General features: G+C 53.0%; 1 protein-coding gene across 3 annotated transcripts in view; it reads left to right on the forward strand.

Annotated features, from left to right (window-relative positions):
* Positions 1 to 5,970, forward strand: part of CHD6 (chromodomain helicase DNA binding protein 6) — a 212,693-nt gene extending 206,723 nt beyond the window's left edge. For all 3 annotated transcript variants that reach the window (XM_004272856.4, XM_033433749.2, XM_049699558.1), the window contains one exon: positions 3,095 to 5,970. In XM_004272856.4, coding sequence (XP_004272904.1) covers positions 3,095 to 3,991 — 897 coding nt within the window. In that variant the 3' untranslated portion in view covers positions 3,992 to 5,970. The remainder of the gene's footprint in view (positions 1 to 3,094) is intronic.
* Positions 5,971 to 20,872: the final 14,902 nt, after the last annotated feature.

A 20,872-nucleotide genomic window follows, 5' to 3' on the forward strand; every position in this document is an offset into this window, starting at 1 on the left:
TTTTATACGTGAAGTTATGTTTGTTTTACATACTTGTGTGTAGTGGGGGTTTTTTTTGCTTGTTTCTTGCTGAGCCATTCATTTGACAGTAAATTGCAGAGATGCCATGTCACCCCTAAATACTTAAGCATGTGTCTCCTGAGAATGTTTTCCCCCATCACTATTACCACCATCACACACGTCATTATTAGTAATATGTTGTAGCTAGCCCATATTCTGATTACCCCACTTGTCCCAGAAATGTCTTTCAGGGCTAGTTTCTGGTTTGCTTTGTTTTGTTTTTAGGACTTTTAAACCAGGGTCCTCATACTGCGTTTGGTTGTTAGGCCTCTTTCCACTCAGGGAATGTTTGTTGGCCGAGCCTACTCACCTTCCTGGGAGGAGTAAGTAGGTTTTGGTCACCACCTCCTTCTCTGCCTCCGCCCAGGAGTTAAGTTTTAGAGCTGGAACACGCAGGCTTTGGAATAAATGCTGCCGTGTATTGGTGAAGAAAGATGTTCTAGGGTTGGAGTGCCCGTGTGGTCATCCACGCCTGCAGCGTTGCTGAGCGTCTGCCCCTTCTTGTCTGCCTCTCCTTGCCCTCCCCAGACCCTCCCCAGGAAGAGGAAGCAGGTCAGTTCCCAGGGTGTAATTACCAAGAAGGAGAGCTGCCAAAGCCCGCCTTGCCTGCGGTGTGTGGTCGCCAAGCTGCTGGGAGGGGTGTCGGCCCTGGGTGGGCAGCCACGGGCTGGCTAGGGTGATGCTTGCACCCGCAGGAAGAGGTGGGGCCGACTTCCTCTGCCGGCTCGCCTCACTGTGCAGGGGATGAAGCACTGTTCTCCTCAGCCAGGCCTTTCTGCTGCTGCTCCCCCGCTCTGAAGCGGGGCAGGCAGCCAGCCTGGGCCTTCTGGGCAAGTTCCCGGTTCTGAAAGGGCCCAGCGTTGTCTATATCAGTGGTTCCCAACAAGGGTGGGGACATCCTGGTACCTGAGGAGTGCGACTTGAACTTGGTGAGCAAGGCCACAGGGACCAAAGGTCCTGCAGGATGCAGGTTGCCCGAAGTGAGCTCTCCAGCCCCAGATGCCCTGATGAGCTCAAAGTAAAGCATGTTAAAGAACGTCTGCTTTATATATAGCAGATTGTTTGAAAAGAAGATGGAAGTGTTATTCATCAAGTTCGAGGTTCCTTTTCTTCCCAACAGAAAGGCTTCTAAGATTGAACAGGCCCTCCCACTGGAGAGTAATGAGGAGGGTGAGGATGAGCATTTGGGAGTATAAAGGGAAAAGACACAGCTGGGACCTTCCCCTGGCTCTCGGCTGTGGCTGGGCTACAGGGAACAGGTCTTGGAAAGCCTGTTAGTCGAGTGGTGGTTACCGTGGCCAGGCCCTGGGCTGAGATGGGCTTCCCAGCAGGGGCCTGAGGCTGTGGTCTCCAGAATGAGGCAATCTGCACTGATGGGCTCAAGATAAACCAGTGAGAAATGATACTTTTAGCCTGGCTCCGTCCATCACATCCAACCGTCTCTCTTTAGAGACAGGAACCAGCAGGAATAGCCCCCCAGGCATCATCCCCAGACCCAAGCAGCAGCTGAGGACAAACCAGCTTTCAAAGTGTCAGTGGCTGGTCACGTGTGAGAATCAGGTGGGCTAGGGCCACAGGGCCTGGGTTCTTGCTGCCTCTGTCACTCACCAACTGTGCCCTGGGGGCAAATCCTGCCCTTCTTGATTTGTGAGAAAGAAAGGTGACTAAACACAACGGTTCCAGAGGTTTCTCCCTCTTCTGCTTTTCTTTTTTTTTTTTTTGGCCACGCTGTGCGGCTTGTGGGATCTTCATTCCTTCTCAACCAGGGATCAAACCCAGGCCCTCGGCAGTGAAAGTGCAGAGTCCCAACCACTGGATTGCCAGGGAATTCCCTCTTTTGCTTTTCTAAAGCAGGGCCTTTTGAGAAGACTTTTCTCCTCAAACAAAGTTCACCATCGTAAAGCTTTTTGCCCATGATGACCTGGTTTTTCTTTAATATTCTTTGGGAAATTCTTCGAAGGACAAATACAAGACCTCAAAAATAGCATTATTCCTGGGGACTTGGGAACATTCAAGTGCACGTTTTTCACGTGTGTATGAATCTCTGAACTCCCTGTAAAATGGCTGTAGCAGTAGTAGCGACTCGTAGGGTGGGCGTGGTGACGAACTGAGATCCTACACACAGAGCCCGTCGCCCAGCGCCTGACACAGGGCAGATGCTTGTTTCGCGTTACCGCCAAAAAGAGCAGAGAGCCGAGAGCCCTGCCGCTCTTCCGTATCGCCACCCCCTTCGTTAGCACCTCCGACGGCCAGTTTCCCTCACTGCTGAGACCCTCACTACCGAGAGGAGCAGCGCATCTGAGCCACTCCTCATGTCGGGGCAGATGTGCACACACGTGCACGCAGCCCGCTGAGAGCTTGACCCGTGTCGCACACTCACCTGCCGCTGTGACTGCCTCTTAAGCAGAGACCTGTGGCGTCTTCTGAGGATCTGACTTAGGTGCCATTGTCCTCTCTCCCCCCACAGCTGGGGGCTTAGGTCAGGACTGAGATCTTCCTGCTCCCAAGCCCCATCCTCCTGCCCTGCTTTGTGGCTTCAGTTAAAAACCGCCCTGTGTCAGGAGGGAGGCGAATGTGGGGTCTGGCCGAGGGGTCGCAGCCGCAGGTCCCGACTGCCAGCCCCGGCGGCACACGCGCTCAGGTCAGGGTGAAGCAGAGAAGACTGGCACAGCCCTGTGCAAGGATGACACGGAAACTCATGAAGTTGTCCTTTTTTGTATGTTACACGTGAAACTAATATTATGTCAGTTATCCCTCGATAAAAGAAAGTCTTGACTAAGACTTGAGATCTCTGGCTGGTTCCAGCTCCCAGTGCTCCGGCAGCCACTCCGCAGGGCGGGCGCCCCTCTACCGTGAGCACAGTGGAAGCGGCTCGGTGGTTTCAGGCTCTCAGCCTCAAGGGAGAGGCCCTTGGGGCACAGAGCTGTGCAGCTCAGGGTGGGCAGGCGGACAGGAAAGGCCGGTGAGGAGCCCCCAGCTGCTCACCCGCCATCCAGTAACCTTCAGCATCTTGTGTCTCTTCGTCCTTTTTCAGGGGTTTCTCCCGGAAAACAAGTTCAATCACACCCTTCCTGAGCCTGTTCTCCGAGACTCAGGCCCCCGCCGGAGGGGCAGGCGGCCCCGGAGCGAGCTCCTGAAGGCTCCCGCCCTTGTGGCGGACTCCCCCTCCGGGATGGGGCCTCTCTTCATGAATGGCCTGATCGCCGGGATGGACCTGGTCGGACTTCAGAACATGAGAAACATGCCTAGCATTCCCCTCACGGGGCTGGTGGGGTTCCCGGCCAGCTTTGCAGCGATGCCCACGGGCGAAGAGGTCAAGAGCACGTTGAGCATGCTGCCCATGGTGCTGCCGGGGATGGCCGCCGTGCCGCAGATGTTTGGGGTCGGGGGGCTCCTCAATGCCCCCATGGCCACCACCTGCGCCTCGGCTGTGCCAGCGCCTTTGTCAAGCACAACGAAGAGTGGCACGTCGGCAGCTGAAAAGACTGCAGAAGACCAGCCCAGCGGCCGTGATGTCAAAACGGACACGTCAGCCGAAGACAAGCCCGGTCCTAGTCCATTTTCCGATCAGGCCGAACCTCCAATAACTACGAGTAGTCCTGTGGCTTTTAACCCGTTTCTCATCCCAGGAGTGTCCCCCGGACTCATTTACCCATCCATGTTTGTCTCCCCCGGCATGGGCATGGCTCTGCCGGCCATGCAGCAGGCCAGACACTCGGAAATAGTAGGTCTGGAGAGCCAGAAGAGGATGAGGAAGAAAACAAAAGGGGACAACCCGGACCCCAGCCCAGAGCCTGCACCCGGGTTGGAGAGGGAGCCGGGCGGTGCCCAGAGCTGCCCCGAATCCAGGGCCCCCGCGCCTCCAGAGAGAGGACACGCAGCACAGGCCGGCGAAGGGGGCCCCCAAGACTCTAACAGTGTCACCAATTAGAACTTTTTCATTGAAGAAATTCTTATGACTTGTAAGTTTCTTATCCCATCAAGGTTTGTTACTTCCCTCACTTCACTGTCATAAGAACCTGTGTTTCCATAAGTACTATTACCTACCTGATTTCCTGTCTGAGAACTATGGTAACAGATGTTAATAGTCACAGGGTCTTGCCACGTCATCAGCTAAGTGTCGTTGACCTAGTGTAGGAGGCGCAGAATCCTCACTCCGTTACCCAGTCGTTCATTCCAGCAATCGTAGTTAGTGCAGACGTGGGGACACGCCCTGCCCCCTTCTCTTCCAAGTTTCCCACTTATTTGAGGAGGAAAAATGGCAAAGGAAAACCGTCTAGGGATTTACCAGTGAAGAAGGGCCGAAGGAGAGGCAGAGAGCAGCTCTTTTTTCCATGAGCTGTGCTGAATGGGAAGAATGTGTTGGGGAACCAAAAAGCACAGAGGAAGAAGTGCTGGTGCATATTTTTTAGTTAAAATATTTCCCAGTTTTACCATGATTACTAAACGAGTAGGATAGGCAGAAGTATATAATTAATGGTTGAAACCACGTATGTTCATTTCTTTCTAAAACAGAAACCTTACTGGTAGTAACACCTTTGTGGGTTTTCAGGCACCTGCAGCAAGAAGAAATACCGATGGGGCATTACTTGATACACACGCATCCCCCCTCTCCCAAGTTAACAGGGGGTTCTCAGTACGAGAGAGCTGTACACACCTTGAGCCGTTGCCGGCGACGATGGGGGTGGAGGACTGCACATGACTAGCTGTGCCCCCGCCGAGGCCTCTTAGGGACTGCTCTGGCCACTGCCAGGCCTCTCGGCTCCTAACTTCACGCTCCCCTTCGCCAAGAATCAGGCTCTTTCTGGAGCCTGCAAAGCAAACAGTCCCTCAACACTCTTAGACTCGCCAGGGTTTGAGGTTTGTACCACCTCTTGGAATGCGACTGTGAAAAGTTTTTTTCTTCTCACCAGATTTTTCTCTACTCGGTTTATGTTTTACAGTTGGACCCAGATCCCAAAGCATCAATTTAGTGGAGACCGTGTTGCAAATTAACATCATTCCCCCTTCTTCCTCAGCTGCCCAGGCCAGGCCCGCAAGCACCCGCCGGCCCCAGCAACCCTCACCTGCTTTCCTTCGCCCTCCCACGTGGTCCCTCCCTTCTGATGGTGTCACTTTTCACCCACAGTTCACACTCTGAGACTTGAAAGAAGCTCGTGGTTCAGTCCCCAGGGGCACAGGGCTGTGCAGGACCGTCAGAAATGTTGGAAGTGTTACTAGTACCAGTTTCACCTTTTGTTGTCACAATTTACTGTATTTTTTACTTTTTCTGTTACAGTTTTGCTATAATTTATCAGAAGGTCCAAAAATTTGACATAACTATTTCAGTTTGCATTATTTATTTATGATGCTTTTGTCATTGTCTTTTATACATTTGGGATTATAAATTATGTAAATGTCAAAATGAGCATCTCAAAGAAGTCTGTTAAATCGTGGCCGGAAAAAAAAAAAAAATCAATCAGCTGTATTTTCAAAAATTGGAGTCCCAGTTTTATGAATCAGAGTTATAAATCAGAAATTCTATAAACTGATCATATAAGAAGAAAGAATCCAGTAATTGAACAAATTCTATTTAATGACATCTTTGTAGCATAGATGATCTCTAATGCTGACAACAGATTTCTTAGAAATGCTGCTCTCTCTATTTAACTAACATTTTGTTCAGTTTTGCCTCCAGTGGAAGCAGAAGAGGTTTTTTCAGCTGTTAAATCCTGAAAATCAATATAATTTATTTATGTAAAAAAAAAATCACTCAATTGATATATTTTTTGAACCTTTTAAGTACTAATTTTCTTTTTATCAAGTAGAAAAAAAACTGTATTTGCCCTAAATCCTTAAAATACAAATGCTATAAAAATTCATGTATCTTGAAAGCCTTACTGCAAATGAGTATTATAGACATCCAGCAGAGCCTGGGTTTTCTTTGTTGTCGTTGTTTTGTATGGAAAAGCTGCTTTCCCCAGGTTCCACTTAGAGCCTACAGTAGGTCACAGGGTTCAATATGGATTTGATTTAAAAACCCACCAGCATGCTAAATCCCGTGTTATATCTTATCGAACCTGTATGTTAACTCTCTGGGTGTTTAGGCTTCTCTTTGACTGTTATTGTGTCCCTGTTTGCAAAATGAAAATGACACTCTGTGGATTACTTGCTCTGTAAGGCATAAGTGCTTCTTATGATTATTTTGACGTTTCCAAGAGCAAAAGCCAAATTTAAACTCTCTTCAGCAAACTTGAGCCTTTTCATCTAATTCCATGTCACTCACAGCCATAACCTTCCTGGATCATTCTTCACCCCATGTCTTACATAATAAATTGTCTGTGGTCTTGATCCTGGATTTAAAAAAAAAAAAAGTTTAAAAGTCACATTTCTATTTGAGGACTTCAGTGGCACGTGGATGTCTCTTGCTGCCTGGGCATTTTTATGAAGGCATCATATGCACACAGGAATCCACTGTCTTTCCTAGGTGCCCAGTTTATGCCGGGCACCCTGTTGGGGGCTTGTTAAATATCATTCATGAGGGTTGGCTTGATTCATCTCTTGAGCTACCAGAACACCGAGTTAAAACAGATGCCGTAGAAGGGGGTGCAGCACCGCACCTGCTCCCCAGACTTGGGGCCTGAACGCTCGCAGCTGATGCCTCCACTCTCTTAAGCCCCATTGCATGGGCCCCACCTCAGGTCACACCTGGGGCTTCAAGAGGGAACCTCTGTGGGTTGGAACAGGCCCCAAAACACAGAAATGCCTCTCAGTAGCCGAAGTTCTTGCGGCTTGTGAGAACTTCGTGATCCTCAGCTTTGGGTAGCTGTGTCAGGAGTCATCAGTGAGGCTGGCAGGGAAGTGCCAAAGTCTCGGTGAGGCTGAGCCTGAGGAGCCCCCCCACCCCCACCCAGCCTCACCCTTGCTGGGTCTCTTGCTGGTACCAACAGGTGGTGGATGGACAGCCTGGAGCGTGGGTGGGCCATGGTTCCAGAAGGCCTGACGGACCTCTGCTACAGCTTGCTTTGTAGATCTTTAGATTTGTGGAGCCCTCCTGGGTAGAAGTAGTAAAGAGTCTTGGTTTCACTCTTGACCTCCAGGCCTGCCCCAGTAGATTCTACCTCCTCGTACGAGGGTGGGAGAGTACAATTCGTCATGTACGTTGGGCTCGTGTTTTAATGTTTCGTGCGTGTTTACCATAAGTGACCTCATTTGTCCTCAGAGCATCTTGGTTGCTGGGTAGAGGGATGCTGGCGTCCAGTCTGCCTCACGAAAGCCAACGGAGAGGCTGCAAAGCTATCTCAACCACAGAGAACAGAGCTGGGATAGACAACCCCCCAACCCCACCAGCCTGAGGCCAGGACACTCCAACCTTTGTGATACTTAGTCTGGGACCCCTCAGCCTCAGAGACCAGCTCTGACTGAATTACGCTTGGGAAAATTGGCACCGGGAAAAATGGAACAGTTGTGTCATACCCTCTGAAAAACCTTATGCTCTATTCATTTATACCTTAAAATGGTTTCTTGCAAGAATTACTGTTCATTGGCCGGGTCTAGAAACCACAAAAGGACCTCTTTCTCAGGTCAGCAGTGGGGTTCACCCAGCTCAGTGACTATCACCTGGGTTCTGGACCGTGGCTACTCAAAACCCAGTCTCCGAGGGACAGGAGCGTGCGGGCAGGTCCTCAGGACACACGGCTTGTGCTACCAAGTGGCCGGCATCGTGACCACCCTCGTAATCCACGCTCAGCGGGGTATCCGTGGGGTAAGATAGGAAATGAGGGAAAGGGATGAATAAAGTACCGACTCCTATGAGGAAGGTGTTCCCCGCGATGCATTTGGAAATGACTGAAGTTGGTGCTGTGGAAGCCCATCCTGGTGTCCCGAGCTCCCAAGGTCAAAAGGACAAAGGGAGCAACTAGGATGGGGGCGGGGGGAGGAGCGTGGAGGCCCTGGAAGAGCTGTGGTTCCCCTGGCCGAGGCAGGAGCAGCATTCCCACCTTCTCTAAGCTTCAGTTTCCTCTGTAGAACAGGGCTAATTATAACTTGAACCTATAGGGTTGTTGATGGGGTTGATGGAAATGATAAATGTCAAGTGCGTGCAGCTGCTTGTTATATTTGAGTCATGTACCTTTACTCCTTTTAAATAGCTGGGGAGGTGAGGGTTGCCAGTCCCGGAACGATAAGATAGTTAAATTAGGGGTGTAGCAGGGGAATTAAGGGTGAGGAGAATCTTGCTCCAAGCCCTGAGGCAAGTACAGAGTAGATCTGTGGTTGGACTCAAAGCACCTGCAGGAAACAGGTTTTCTGACTGCCTCTGTCCCTATGACCCTACACACAGGAAAGAAGGGGCCTTTTTTTTTTTTTTTTTTCTTTTGTGGTACGCGGGCCTCTCACTGTTGTGGCCTCTCCCGTTGCAGAGCACAGGCTCCGGACACTCAGGCTCAGCGGCCATGGCTCACGGGCCCAGCCGCTCCGCGGCACATGGGAACTTCCCGGACCAGGACACGGACCCATGTCCCCTGCATCGGCAGGCGGACTCTCAACCACTGCGCCACCAGGGAAGCCCAAGAAGGGGCCTTTTCACGCAAGCCCGTTGATCAGAGTGAACTGAAGGGGTGAGGAGACTATTGTGGGGCTGGGGGACAGGGCAGCTCCCGGGTCTGTGTAGCCTCCGTTGGGGTAGGGTTGCCAGATTTAGGGGAAAAAAGACACCCAGTTACATTTTAATTTCAGATAAACTAATATTCTTGGTACACGTATATCCCATGCAATATCTGGTAGGTAATTATGCTAAGGTGTTTTTGGTTTATCTAGATTTCAAACCACTAAGGGACCAGGCATCCTGTTTTCTCCGGTCCCTTAATGTAATGATGCACATTTACTAGGAGCTTCTTTGAGTGGGGCTTGTGCTTTATGGCCATATTCCCAATCCCCACAGTAACACTGAGGTTACCCCCATTTTACAGATGAGAGAACTGAGGCCCAGAGAGGCTAAGTAACACCCAATCACCCAGCTGATAAATGGCAAGGGATCTGGGGACACAGAGAAACCAATTCCAGAGCCATAAACTGGCCAATAATGGAGTCAGGGTGGGCATCTAGTCTGAGGCGTGGAGGAGGCTAACCCTCAGTGCTACTTTGTAAAACAGCAGTACACAGGGATGATGAGCAAGGGGAGAGGGGCTGATCTGGCCCGTGCGGCCCCCTGGCTACAGTGGCCAGCGGAGCCAGGTCACCCAGGAAAGAAGGCATTTCCTTCCCATCCTGCTGTGCGAGCCTGGGGGTGGTCATGGCGTCTGGGTGCTTGGACTTCCCAGCCTGGGTCCAAGGGGAGGCATCCAGCCTTAGAAGGTGGAAAAGAAGGCTGGCAGGGGGTTGTGTAACTGCTCGGCCAGAAGGGCCTGAGGGGAGGGGAGGAGTCCTCTGAGGCTAAGAGGAGAGAGGCAACTTGGCTTGCAGGTAGTTCCCCAACCAGGGATTGAACCCATGCCCTTGGCAGTGAAAGCGAGGAGTCCTGACCACTGGACCGCCAGGGAATTCCCAAACTGTATTTTTTTTTTTTTTTTTTTGCTGAGGCAACTTGCAAACAGACCATCTCCAAAGGCCAGAGCCTCATTTCAGCCCAAGCTTTGACTAAGGACCTGGAAAGCAGGACCAGAAACCCCAACTGCGAGAGCTTTGGTCTGGCTTTTTAGTGTGAAAACTGCTCGCCTCTCACCCTAGGGTGCCGTCTGCACCCACCAGGCCCTGGTGACCTTCCTCCCCTCCCCCACGAGGCCCAGCCTCACGTCCGCTAAGGGTCCCCAGCACCACCTCCCGCTGCCTGCTCTGCAGCCCACTGTGCCAGTCCTCGACGCCCATGATCTCATCCGAAACGTGTTCCCCAGACGAGGACGAGGCCCAGGTGGTTGTCACCTCCTCCAGTGGCACCGTGAGTGGAAGGACAGCAACCTAGAGGGGCGTCTGAATCCAAAAGCGCAGGCCCCTCCCAGTCTTCCTAGAGCACACAGCCCATCACCTGGTTTGGTACAGCCCACACGCCAAGAATGGGCTTTTATGTTTTTTAATAATGGAAAAGTCAAAAGAATACTATTTCACGACCCATGAAAAGCATACCAAATTCAGGCTTCAGAGACCACGAGGTTTTCTTAGAGCACAGCCACGTTCCTTTACGTACTGTCCAGGGCTGGCTCCACCCCGCACAGCGGGCTTGAATGGCTGTTCCAGAGCCACGTGGCCTGTAAAACTGAAAATATTTGCTCTGTGGCCCTTTACAGAAAAAGCTTGCAGACGCCTGTCCTGGAGCATCCGTTGTATTCACAGATTCAGTGCAAAAACTAAGTCACTTAAAGTATTTTTATATTAATTCAAATGTGGTTTTGTATAAATATGAACCATACACTAGTATAGAAGAGTGACATCTACTTCTGAGATAAAACAGACTTCAAAGAAGTGCTGGACTTGGGGCCTGTCTCGAGTTTCCGCCTCCAAACCCCCAGGGCATCCTTTCACTTCAGAGGCAAAGTCAGAACCGCCTGTCCTGCCCTCTCTCTCCTCCACGCCATGTCCTATTTGGGGCAAAGAAGAAGGAAGCCAGAGGACGGATGTGAAGCTGCCAGCGATAGAGAAGGAATTTTTAGAGAAAGGACCCAACAAGGGCAGGAAGACGCGTGTTCGGAGGACACAGGCAGAGGGAGACACACGATGTGGGTTAAGGACCAGAATGCAAAACCACCCACGCCGTGGGAAGGGGCCCCCAAGACGGTCCTCCGTCAGGGGCTGTGGGCTGACTCTCTGCAGTGTGGGCTGAAGATGGGCCTGGCGGACGAGCCAGCTTGGGTCGTGGTCCCACCTGGAGCTCAGGCAACAGGAAGGCCAGATGCGGGGAGCTGAGTGCAAGGCAGCAGTGGCTGGGAGCCGCCGGCGGGTGCCCTAGCCAAGGCTTACTGGCAGCCACATCCTGGAAGCCGAGTTCAGAGGAAACAGGAAAGAGCAGCTGGGACCAAGTCTCTGCAGGGACAAGTGAGTTCCCGTCACACACCCTCCCACGTTGTGACTAAGGGCAGCCGGCACACCTCAAAGGGCCCCAGCCCACGGCCAGCTCGACCCTCTTGTGACAGAGAGCTGGTGAACCGGCCTCCCAAAGGCACGGGGCCCTAGGACACTGCCTGGGGACTTCCGGCCCGTCCTGCTGTGCGGCAGGCTGGGCTGTGCTCCGGACACAGATCAGATCAGGCACCACCCTGCTGCTGGGGGCCTCAGAGTCTGGTTGGGGGACAGGACTGACCCACAGAACTACCGAATCTCCCGGACGTTGCCCTCTCCTGACCCAGCACCAGGCAGAGGGACGTGAGACACTGAATGGATCCAACGCTCCTGCCGGCCAGCATGGATCGTGCATGGGGAGCATCTCCCAGGGCGCAGACGTGGGCGATGACAAGGGGGAGGGCACGGGAGGGAGGAAGTGCCGCAGTTTTCAGGGGAGGAAGATGGGTGATTCGGCTAATGACTTCCTAGTAAGTTGGACATCAATGCAAGTGGGCAAAAGTGTAGAAAGGAGTTTTAAAGCTGTGCCGAGGGTTTACCTAGAATAAGTCAAGCCCCATCCGCCTCCATCCTTTTTTGGGAGATGACTCTTGGGTGAAGAGAGCTGTGCTGGGTGTTTTTCACAGTGATGGAAAAAACAGAGAGCTGTGGGCATGTGTCCCGACCTGAATGGCCATGCCCAAGGAGAACTAAGAAACAGGTATGCGTCCCTCTGGGGAGACCTCAGTGGCTCATGGGCCCTTTTATTCAATATATTGCAGTGTTCGTAAACTCGCATGCCTCCCGGGTGAGGCAGGTGACATACGTGAGTGACACAGGCCAGAGTTAAGGCAATAAATTTAAGATTTAAGACTTAAACGTAAGACCAATGGCAACTGGAAACCTCTTGCCCTGACTAAGGGGCAGCGGCTACCAGCTGCAGCCAGTTGGTACCATAGAGGAATTGGGGCTCTGTGTTGCCCGATACCGTGATTGTTTTTCAACAGAGGATGGAAATTCAGATATTTGTATAGAATCCCCAGATTTTTAAGTGTATGCAATAAGTTCAGATTTTCAGAAACTCCAGGGGCAGACAAATGTCTGTCGACGGGCTGGATCCAGGGCGCTGGGAACAAGTCTGCTACCTGAGCGATGGCAGAGCCATGGGCGTTGTCAGGCTCCCGATACAGCCCCCAGGTGACATGTGAGAAAGCAGAATCAGGATGTGTTTTAAGGGAGGTGACTATCCTGTCCCCCACTGGGGTGTTCTGCTGGCTCTCAGAAGCAGGACACGAGGAGAGGCTCCGGAGTTCACGTCGGTGCAGTGCTGGCAGCTAGCAGCCCCCGGAGGATTGAGCTCCCCCACCCCGAAGGTCCAGGAAGGCACTGCAGTCGCACATGGGGCGACCCTGGGGACCTGCCAACATCTGATGGGACCCACTCCCACCCCCTGGACTGAAGCAGCCATGCGAAATCTCCTCCGTCTCATCACTGGGCCCCTGGAGCTAGGGTCCCGGCTGGGTGCGTGTGCCTGTCCTGTTGATACTTGGGCCTCACCCTTCTCCGTCCCCCAGCGCATGCAGGTTCCTGAGAATCCTCAGGGTCTTAGAAAGAGTGAGTGATCTCACCTGCAGCCACCTTGCAGGTGTGCGTGGGGGAGGAGAGCAGGATGGGGGAGGGGTCCAAGCCAAGCTGGCAGGCAGTGATGAGAGGAGACTGGAGAGGTGTTAAGCCTCAGTCCTGGCTCCAACGGAGAGGAGGCCCGACCAGGAGAGCAAGATCCCGGTCCCACGGCCCACCCCTTCCCCCATCCCCACTCCAGCTCTGATCCAGGCTTTTCCATTCACAGATCCCAAACGTTCCAGGCTGGCAAAGAGCCAGGGGGGCTGCCAAATCCCCAGTGAATGCCTTCGGGGGGACTGGGGTGGGGGGATGTGCAGGCCTCTCAGTGGATCATAGGGGCCTGAGGAAAGCCCCCAACCCCAGTCCCCGGGCCCACAGTTGGGAGACCCTCCAACTCTCACAGCGGTCCCTTGTCAAATCTACCCATCGGGAAGCAAGCTGTGTGTCCCTAGGGAAAGGGCCCTCAAACGCCCTCCTGGCATGCGTGTGCATCTGAGAGACAGAGCTGGAGGGCGGGGGGCCTGGTGAGGAGTTCCCGCCAGCTGAGCTCCTGTGGCCACTTCCTTCCTTTCCCTAGACAAGTTGGAGATGATTAGCCTCCATTCAGGGAGGGGATGCAGACGCAGCCCCCCACTGTGGACTGGGGTATGGGAGGGTTTGGAGCTGCGCCCTCAGTACACGACCCACCATCCCGAACAGGCCCAGGGAGCAGCCATGGTCCACTGCCCACCCCCTGGCTCCGCTGGCCCCGGCACCCCAGCCTCGTAAGCAGCAGGAGTTGGGAGATAAGACATCCATCCAAAGTGGCACTGTCTCTGCCCATTCGACTATGGGGGTGCAATGTTCTTCAAATCTGACCTTGTGATTTTGGGTTCTCGATTATTCCTTGCGCCCTCTGGCTCCCCTCCCTTTCGTGCTAAGCCAGTCAGCGGGTCTGTGCTCATTTCTCAGGGATTTGATATGACAATGAGCAGAAAAAGAAAAGAAAAGGAAAGGAAAGGAAAGAAAAGAAAAAAGAAAAGAAAAAAAGAAAAAGAAAAGAAAAGGAAAGGAAAGAAAATCTCCTCTTGTCTTTTGACTTTCACAAGCAGCCCCTGGCCTGGACACAATGGGACAGGTAAGAGCAAAGCATCCCATACCGCCCCTCGCCCCATCTAGAAAAAGATCCCTGAGGGCAAGAGGAGGGTCTGTCAGTGGGGACCGGCGGGGAAGCTCCTGGAACCCAGCTGGCTCTCGGCAGCAGGACGCGACGTCAGCCCCGCAGACCTCTGGCCTCCTCCCTGGGGGCCCGTGGGGCTGCCCTTCCCACGTGGCTGTGGCACCCCCAGCAGCAGCAACATGCCCCCATGCACTGACAGTGAGAGTGGCTGTCGCCTGTGCCCCGGGCTTCACTTGGGGTCAGACCTTCTTGCCCCCATTGGACACCCCTCCTCCCAACACCCAGGACACCAGCCAGAGCCCTGCGCCGATAGAGGATGGGGCCTGGGTATCGGTGGGGGGAGAGCAGTGCAGAAAGCCCACCCGCCCACTGTGCTCTGAGGGGCTGGGAGGAAGCAGCCCAAGGGCCCCACTCCCCAAGTCAAGTGGGGGTGCTGAGTAAACCCCGCCCTGTGATGCGGGGGCTGCTCGAACGCCCACTGACCGACTTGGAGCCCAGCGGCTGTGAGCTCTCTGCAGGCCAAGAGCAGAGAGCACAGCCAGGCCTCGGAGCCTCCCTGCAAGGCCGAGAGAGAGCGGGAGCAGTGCCCACCTCCCTGAGGGTGGGAGGGCCCAGAGTTTATCCACAGAAGGGTCTCCGGGGGCAGCAGGATTCTCGGAAGGGACTCAGTTTCTGAATGGCCCAGCGCACCTCTCTGGGTCTCTCCTTCCCTGTGCTCAGTGGGATTCCTGGGGTCCCTGCCAGCTCTGCTGCCCTGAGATGATGTGTCCCTCTCCCTGTGGGTGGAGGGTCCTCAGTCCAGGCTCAGCCTCAGGACTCGAGGCCCTCTCTCTGGCTGAAGCTCCGTTGACTGATGCTTCCATTTCCTCCTGGGGCTTGGAGCGGGGGTCCTGAGGCCCCTCGGCAGGGTCTCTACCTTCCTGTTCGGCTATTCCCCAAGAGCCTTTTTATAGAGTTCGGCTGGGATCCAGGGAACTGGGAAAGTATGTATGGGACAAGCCAAGCTGTACTAACCTGTCTTCCTCCTGGAGCTGAAAGGGGCCAGGTGGTTCCCAGACAAACGCAGAGGCGGGCTTGCGGGTGGGGAGGAGGCTTGCACACGTTCAGGGCGGAGGTGAGGGTGGGGAGGCATGGCCAGGGGCAGCAGAGATGGGGGCCTGCTCCCAAGTGTCTTGTGTAGACACACATGAAACACACACACACATCCCCAAAAGTACTTGGTTACGGACTTGGTTACACAGCTCCATAGGCATGCAGACATGGACAGGCATATGCTGTGTATACAGAAATATGCACAGGCACATGTACAGACACTGCAGAGACGTGCTCAAACGTGTTCACACATACAGACCCGCACACACACATATGCACGTGCATACACACAAAGGATGCATATTGAGAAGTTCCAGGCCACACCTAGGAGGAGGGAGAGGGTCTGACCACCCTGATGACCCAGCTCCCTCACACCCAGCACACACACGTGCGCGCGCACACACACGCACACACACACACGTGTGCGCGCGCGCACACACACACACCCCCCTTGGGAGGGAACCACTTCCTTCAGAGGAGCTTTTGGACTCAGGGCAACATGAAATCAAGACCTCATGCTGGGAAAGAAGGCGCCTTTGTGTGCTGGGATGGGGCTGCAGGAGCAGCTGCAACTCCTCCAGGATAAGGGCCAGGCCCACTCCGTTCTGTTCCTCACCCCCAGGGAGGAAGGTCAGGCGGGGCCAGGGATGGAGGGCGGAGTGGGAGCGCCAGCAGGCCCTGCACCAACCCTGGGTTACTGTCTCAGAGCCCAGAAAGCCACTCCGACCCCCAGCCCTGGTCTGGCCCTGTCCCCAGAACACCCCGTGGCTCTGCCCCCAGGTCTGGTGTGATGCTGACCCAGACCAAAGCCTGGCTCTGGCCTCAGGCTCCACGCTCACCTTGTGCCAGTGGCCTTGCTTTTTTTTTTAGCAGAGTGAAAAAAGGTCAGGCTCTCGAATTATAAAGACGTGAGGTTGAGTCCTGGCTCTGTCGCTCGCCAACGGGATGAACCTAATGTTTTTGAGCCCTAAGTTCAAGTTCTTGTTACGGTGCTCAGAGCCTGGAGGCACGTCCTCTTTATTGATCCCTCAGAGCCTGCTGTCCTCTCTGTGTGTTTTATCTCCAGGCCCGGGCCGTGGGGCTGGTAGAGCATCCTGCCAGCTTCTGTTGCCCAGGCCCAGTCCCTGGAGCTGCCCCCTCTGAGCTCCTTCCTCCCTTTGCCCGCCTGCCTTTGTGGTCCTTGCCCCCAGCTGCAGGCACCCGGGCCCCCTGCGAGCCTCCTTGTCAAACTCTGAAGGTGCCTCCGCCTCCCCCCTGCTCCCCCGCCCCAGATCCAGCCTGCCCCCTGCTCCCTCCGAGCTGGGTTCTCTGCAGGCTGAGCCTCCAGCAAAAACAGCCCCGTGATCTAACTCAGTAGGATTCAGCAGAGGGAGACCCAGAGGTGACTTCGGCACCATCTCCAGACACTGTGCCGGGACTATCTCCCGTCATTCAGTCAACAGATATTTACTGAAGGTCTAGTCTGCGCCAGATGGTGTTCCAGATGCTGGACGTTCAGCAGTGGACAAATAGACAAAAACCTCCGCCCTTGTGAGCTCACGTCCCAGTACCATTACCATAACGCACACTGTTGGGGGCCTTGAGCGTCACACGGTCCCCCATGTCTACCCTGAGAGCTGTAATCATCCCACGCGCACAGACAGCACTTCCTTCCTGTGACACCACAAAACTTGGGCGTGTCACTATCATAGCTCTTTCTCTCCCCTCGGCCACCCTGCCCCGAGACCATGGGTATCTCAAGGGGAAGAGGGAGCCTGGCATAGATCTGGTATGAAGCCATGATTGTCGGACTCAGCAATGGCTTTCAGTAGCTCAAGTGCGTTCCCCTTGGTGGGTGTCTTTCTTTTGCTCTAACTGTAACTAGGCACCTCTCTTTCAATGTATTTTTAATGTGTTATATAATTGTGTATAATTACATAATAGTCAAAGGATCTGTGTCCCTATTGTTAATAAAGTTGTTCTGTTTTAGGAAATGACTTACCCTGAAGCTCAACTAACCTAGCGTGGGGCGTGTCAGGTCAAGTGCTCTGCTCTGTACCCGTGGTACGATTCATCTGTTCGTGCAGTATTAGCTGAACACCTGCCCCACGGCAGACCCGGAGTCGCGGAGCGGGAGCCCGGGGAGACCCCTGTCATCTAGCAGGGGACCAGGACAGGTAAGCAGAAAAGCACGATTCGGTGGATGGAATGATGGGCTGGTGCTGCAGGAGCCTGAAGCGAGACCCCTGGGAGGCTGGGTGGATCAAAGATAATTATGCAGGACGGGGGACATTGAGCTGAGACTTCAGGGAGCCGTTGGGTGTATTTTTCCGATAGAGATGAGAGAGGGATGATCCAGACAAAGGCGCCAGCATTTGCAAAAGTCATGGAAATGGGAAGTGCCTGTTGTGTGTGAAGGAATGGGGAAATGTTAGATGTGCTGGGCGGGGCAGGTGTGTGGCAGGCTGGGCTGGAGAAGAAGCTGGCGCCAGATAGGACTGTGGATGCCAGGGTGCGCAGGGAACCCCTGCCACATGGAGGGCACCCAACCTGGCCCCAGAGTTGCTCCACTGAGCTCTCCCTGTTCCCATCAGAAGGAACCCTCTGGCTCAGCCTTACCGTCCCCACCTCCACCTGCCGTCCCCACCTGCCCCAGGAAACTCAGGTTTCGCTGTGGTCAGATTCCCTCTATTCTTGGCTTAGGTTAAAAAAAAAAAAAAAAAAATTATGGGTGGGAATTTTTGTAAGAGCTCTTTATATATTGAAACTCTTGATTCTTTGTTACGTAGCTATCTTGGTTTTTTTTTTTTGCAGCAGTTTGACCTTTATTTTGTTTTGATGGAAAGAAACCTGACATATTTTTGTTGTCATATTCATCAATCTGTTCGTTTGACATTGTCTTAGAAAATTATTGCCTATCCTAAAATTGTATATGGATTAGAATTCTTTTCTGGTTTAACTTCCAACATTTAAATCTTTAAGCCATCTGAGGTTTATTTCGGTGTAAGGTAGGAATCTAACTTTATTTTTTCCAAATGGTGAGCCAGTTGTCCAGTCCTGTTTAGTGAGTAATCCATCACTTCTGCACTGGTTTGTTTATTTTGTTCAAAATTCATTTCCTCTCTTCTTGATTTTGAAAGTCATACTTGTAATCTAAAAATTAAAAAAATTTTTTTTGTAATTTTAAAAAAAGAGGAGTAGGAGGAAGCAGAGTAGTCCAAATGTCATGGAAATGTATGACATAAAAGGTGAGAGCCCTCCCCTGGGCTCAACAGTTTGTTATATATCATTTTATTATTAGTTTTATAACACTTATTAGATTTCCCTTTAAACAGAGAAGTACAAAGGAGAAAACCCAAGAGGAATCAAAATCTCTAGATAACATATACTGACATAAAATTTGCTGACATTAAAAAAAAAAAGAATAATACATAGTAGGGTTGGAAAAGTCAAGCCATCCTGAAAGATACAAAATGAAAAATCAGGGAATTCCCTGGCGGTTAGGTGGTCAGGATTCTGTGCTTTCACTGCCGAGGGCCCGGGTTCAATCCCTGGTGGGGAACTAAGATCCCGCAAGCCTCACAGCATGGCCAAAAAAAAAAAACCCAGCACCTCTCTCACTCACTATCCTCCCACACCAAGTCCCTTGCCCCAAAGGTAACCAGCTACATTTCCTATTTGCTTTAGTTTGAAATGCATTTCTTTACCACACTCTGTGTTCATTTGTGGATGGGTCTATTTCTGGACTTTCAATTTTCCCTGCCGTTTATCTCTTTGCTATTCTGGTGCTGGTACCATACTGTTTAAGGTATTAGAGTTTCACCATATGTTTTAACAGCTGGGAGGGTAAGGCCTCCCTTACTGATCTTCCTATACAGGGATGTCATGATTGTCTTGGTCCATTCTGGCTGCTCTAACAAAGTACCATAGACGGGGTGGCTCAAACAGCAGACATTTATTTCTCATGGATCTGGATGCCGGAAGTCTGAGATCAGGGTGGTAGCATGATCGGGTTCTGGTGAGGCCCCTCTTCTGGGCAGGCAGTCTGCCAACTTCTCACTATGTCCTCGTGATGCAGAAAAGGGGCAAAGGAGCTCTCTGGGGTCCCTTCCGTGAAGGCACTGATCCCATTCATGAGGGCTCTAACTTCTGTTATAATTATCTCCCGAAGTCCCCTCCTCCTCATGCCATTACATTGGGGGTAGGATTTCAATACATGAATTTGGGGTGAGCAGACGCCGACATTCAGTCCATAACAATAGCTATTCTACACTTACTTTCCATGTCAACTTTATATTGTAAACGTCCCCCATTTGATTGAAAATTTGTTGGACTTGCATTATTTTTATGGGTTAATCTGGGGCTGGTTATCTTCTTTGAGGGACTGAATGTTCCTATCGTGAGTAAGGGCATGACTGTCTCCTGAGACTACATTCAGGTTCTCTGATATTTCTTGTTCAGGATCTTGAACATCCCTCCTCAGGGCACCTTAATCTTCATCCACGGGATGCTATAGCTGCCACCCCCTGACAGCAAGAGGACTTGGGGGGCTTGGTCACTGTCCTCTGGCACCCGAGGGCCCTCAGGTAGAAGAGGGAGTAGACATGCTCGGCAGGGCTCCAGGGATGGACCTTGGACCTCTGGGGGTCACACAAAGACCGCCTTTGGCTCCACGAAAGGAAGAATGTTCTGTCTGTTGGAGCTGCAGGGCCACGGAACGAGGAACAAGCCACCAGGGGAAGTGGGGAGCGCTTCACGGATGACACTTTTCCAGTGTTCCAGGGAAAATGTCGCCTGTGCTGCCCAAGGGCTTGCTGGTTGGGTGGGGGGAGGGGGGGGCGCTGGGTCACAGGGCCCAGCCCTTCCACTCTGACCAAGCAGGAAGGTCCAAGGCTTCCCAGCACCCCCTCTGTGCCCCTCACCTTGCTTCAGTCTCCACAGTGACCCCTCATGATGGGATGGTGTTAATCAACTTCACCTCCGCGGACAGTGAGGCTAAGCAAGGCCGAGAGACGTAACCAAGGTCACCCGGCGGCACTGGTGTGACTCGGATTCCCGAGCACATGCTCCCGCAGGCCGCCTTTCTGTGACTGTTCCCCGGGGGCCCCTCTTCAGAGTCAGGGCTGACCAGTAGGAGGCTGGATCATGCTCCCCACCCCACCCTCAGTCGGGGCACAGCTGCCGGGCAGGTGAGTGGCCCAGTGGGCAGCGGAAGGCACCGCCAGCTCCTCTCCCATGCCTGGTCCTGCACGTACGTCTGCCTCTCTCCCCCGGGCAGCTCTCCGCTTGGCTCTCAGTGTCCTCCGGGGGCCAATGGGCTTCTTGATTCCAGGCTGCACATCTGGAAGTTGATGCTATTAAAACAAACCCCATTATATAACAAACAGACATCTGGAACCCGTTAACGCCGAGCTTTTAGAAAAAGAAATTGTTTTGGATGTGCTCTCTCCTAAGAACGTGGCAAGGAGCCCTCACCCTGGCTGTCCAGGAACCTACCGGCCAGGCGGCTCCTCCCGGGCCCGTTTCTCAAGGTATCTCAGGCCAGGCCAGAGGTGGGCCCGGGGAAGAGGCGGGGACAGACGCCGCCCCACCGGCCCGGCAGCTTCACCATCTCCTGAGGGCTACGGCCTTGGAATGCTTCTTTCCAATTTCATTCAAATATTTATTCAGCACTTGTGTACCTACTATGTGCTGCTAACTCCCTATCATTCACATGCCCACCCTAACACCCCCCCACAAGCCTGATTTCTCCATGATGGCTCAAGAAAACAGATCACGGACTGCCCTGCGTGCTAAACAGCCATGCTTTAACAGCTCTGCACCTCTGTTTCCTCGGACGCGGAGCCTGAGTACCTAAGCTAGTCTCCGGAACTCCCTAGCACCCTCGGGCCTCTCCCTGGATTGTCGTCCTCCCCTTCCTCCTTGGACCAGGCGGGCTGGGACTAAAATATT

This window comes from Orcinus orca, chromosome 16 (genome assembly GCF_937001465.1).
Source record: "Orcinus orca chromosome 16, mOrcOrc1.1, whole genome shotgun sequence".
Lineage (NCBI taxonomy): Eukaryota > Metazoa > Chordata > Mammalia > Artiodactyla > Delphinidae > Orcinus > Orcinus orca.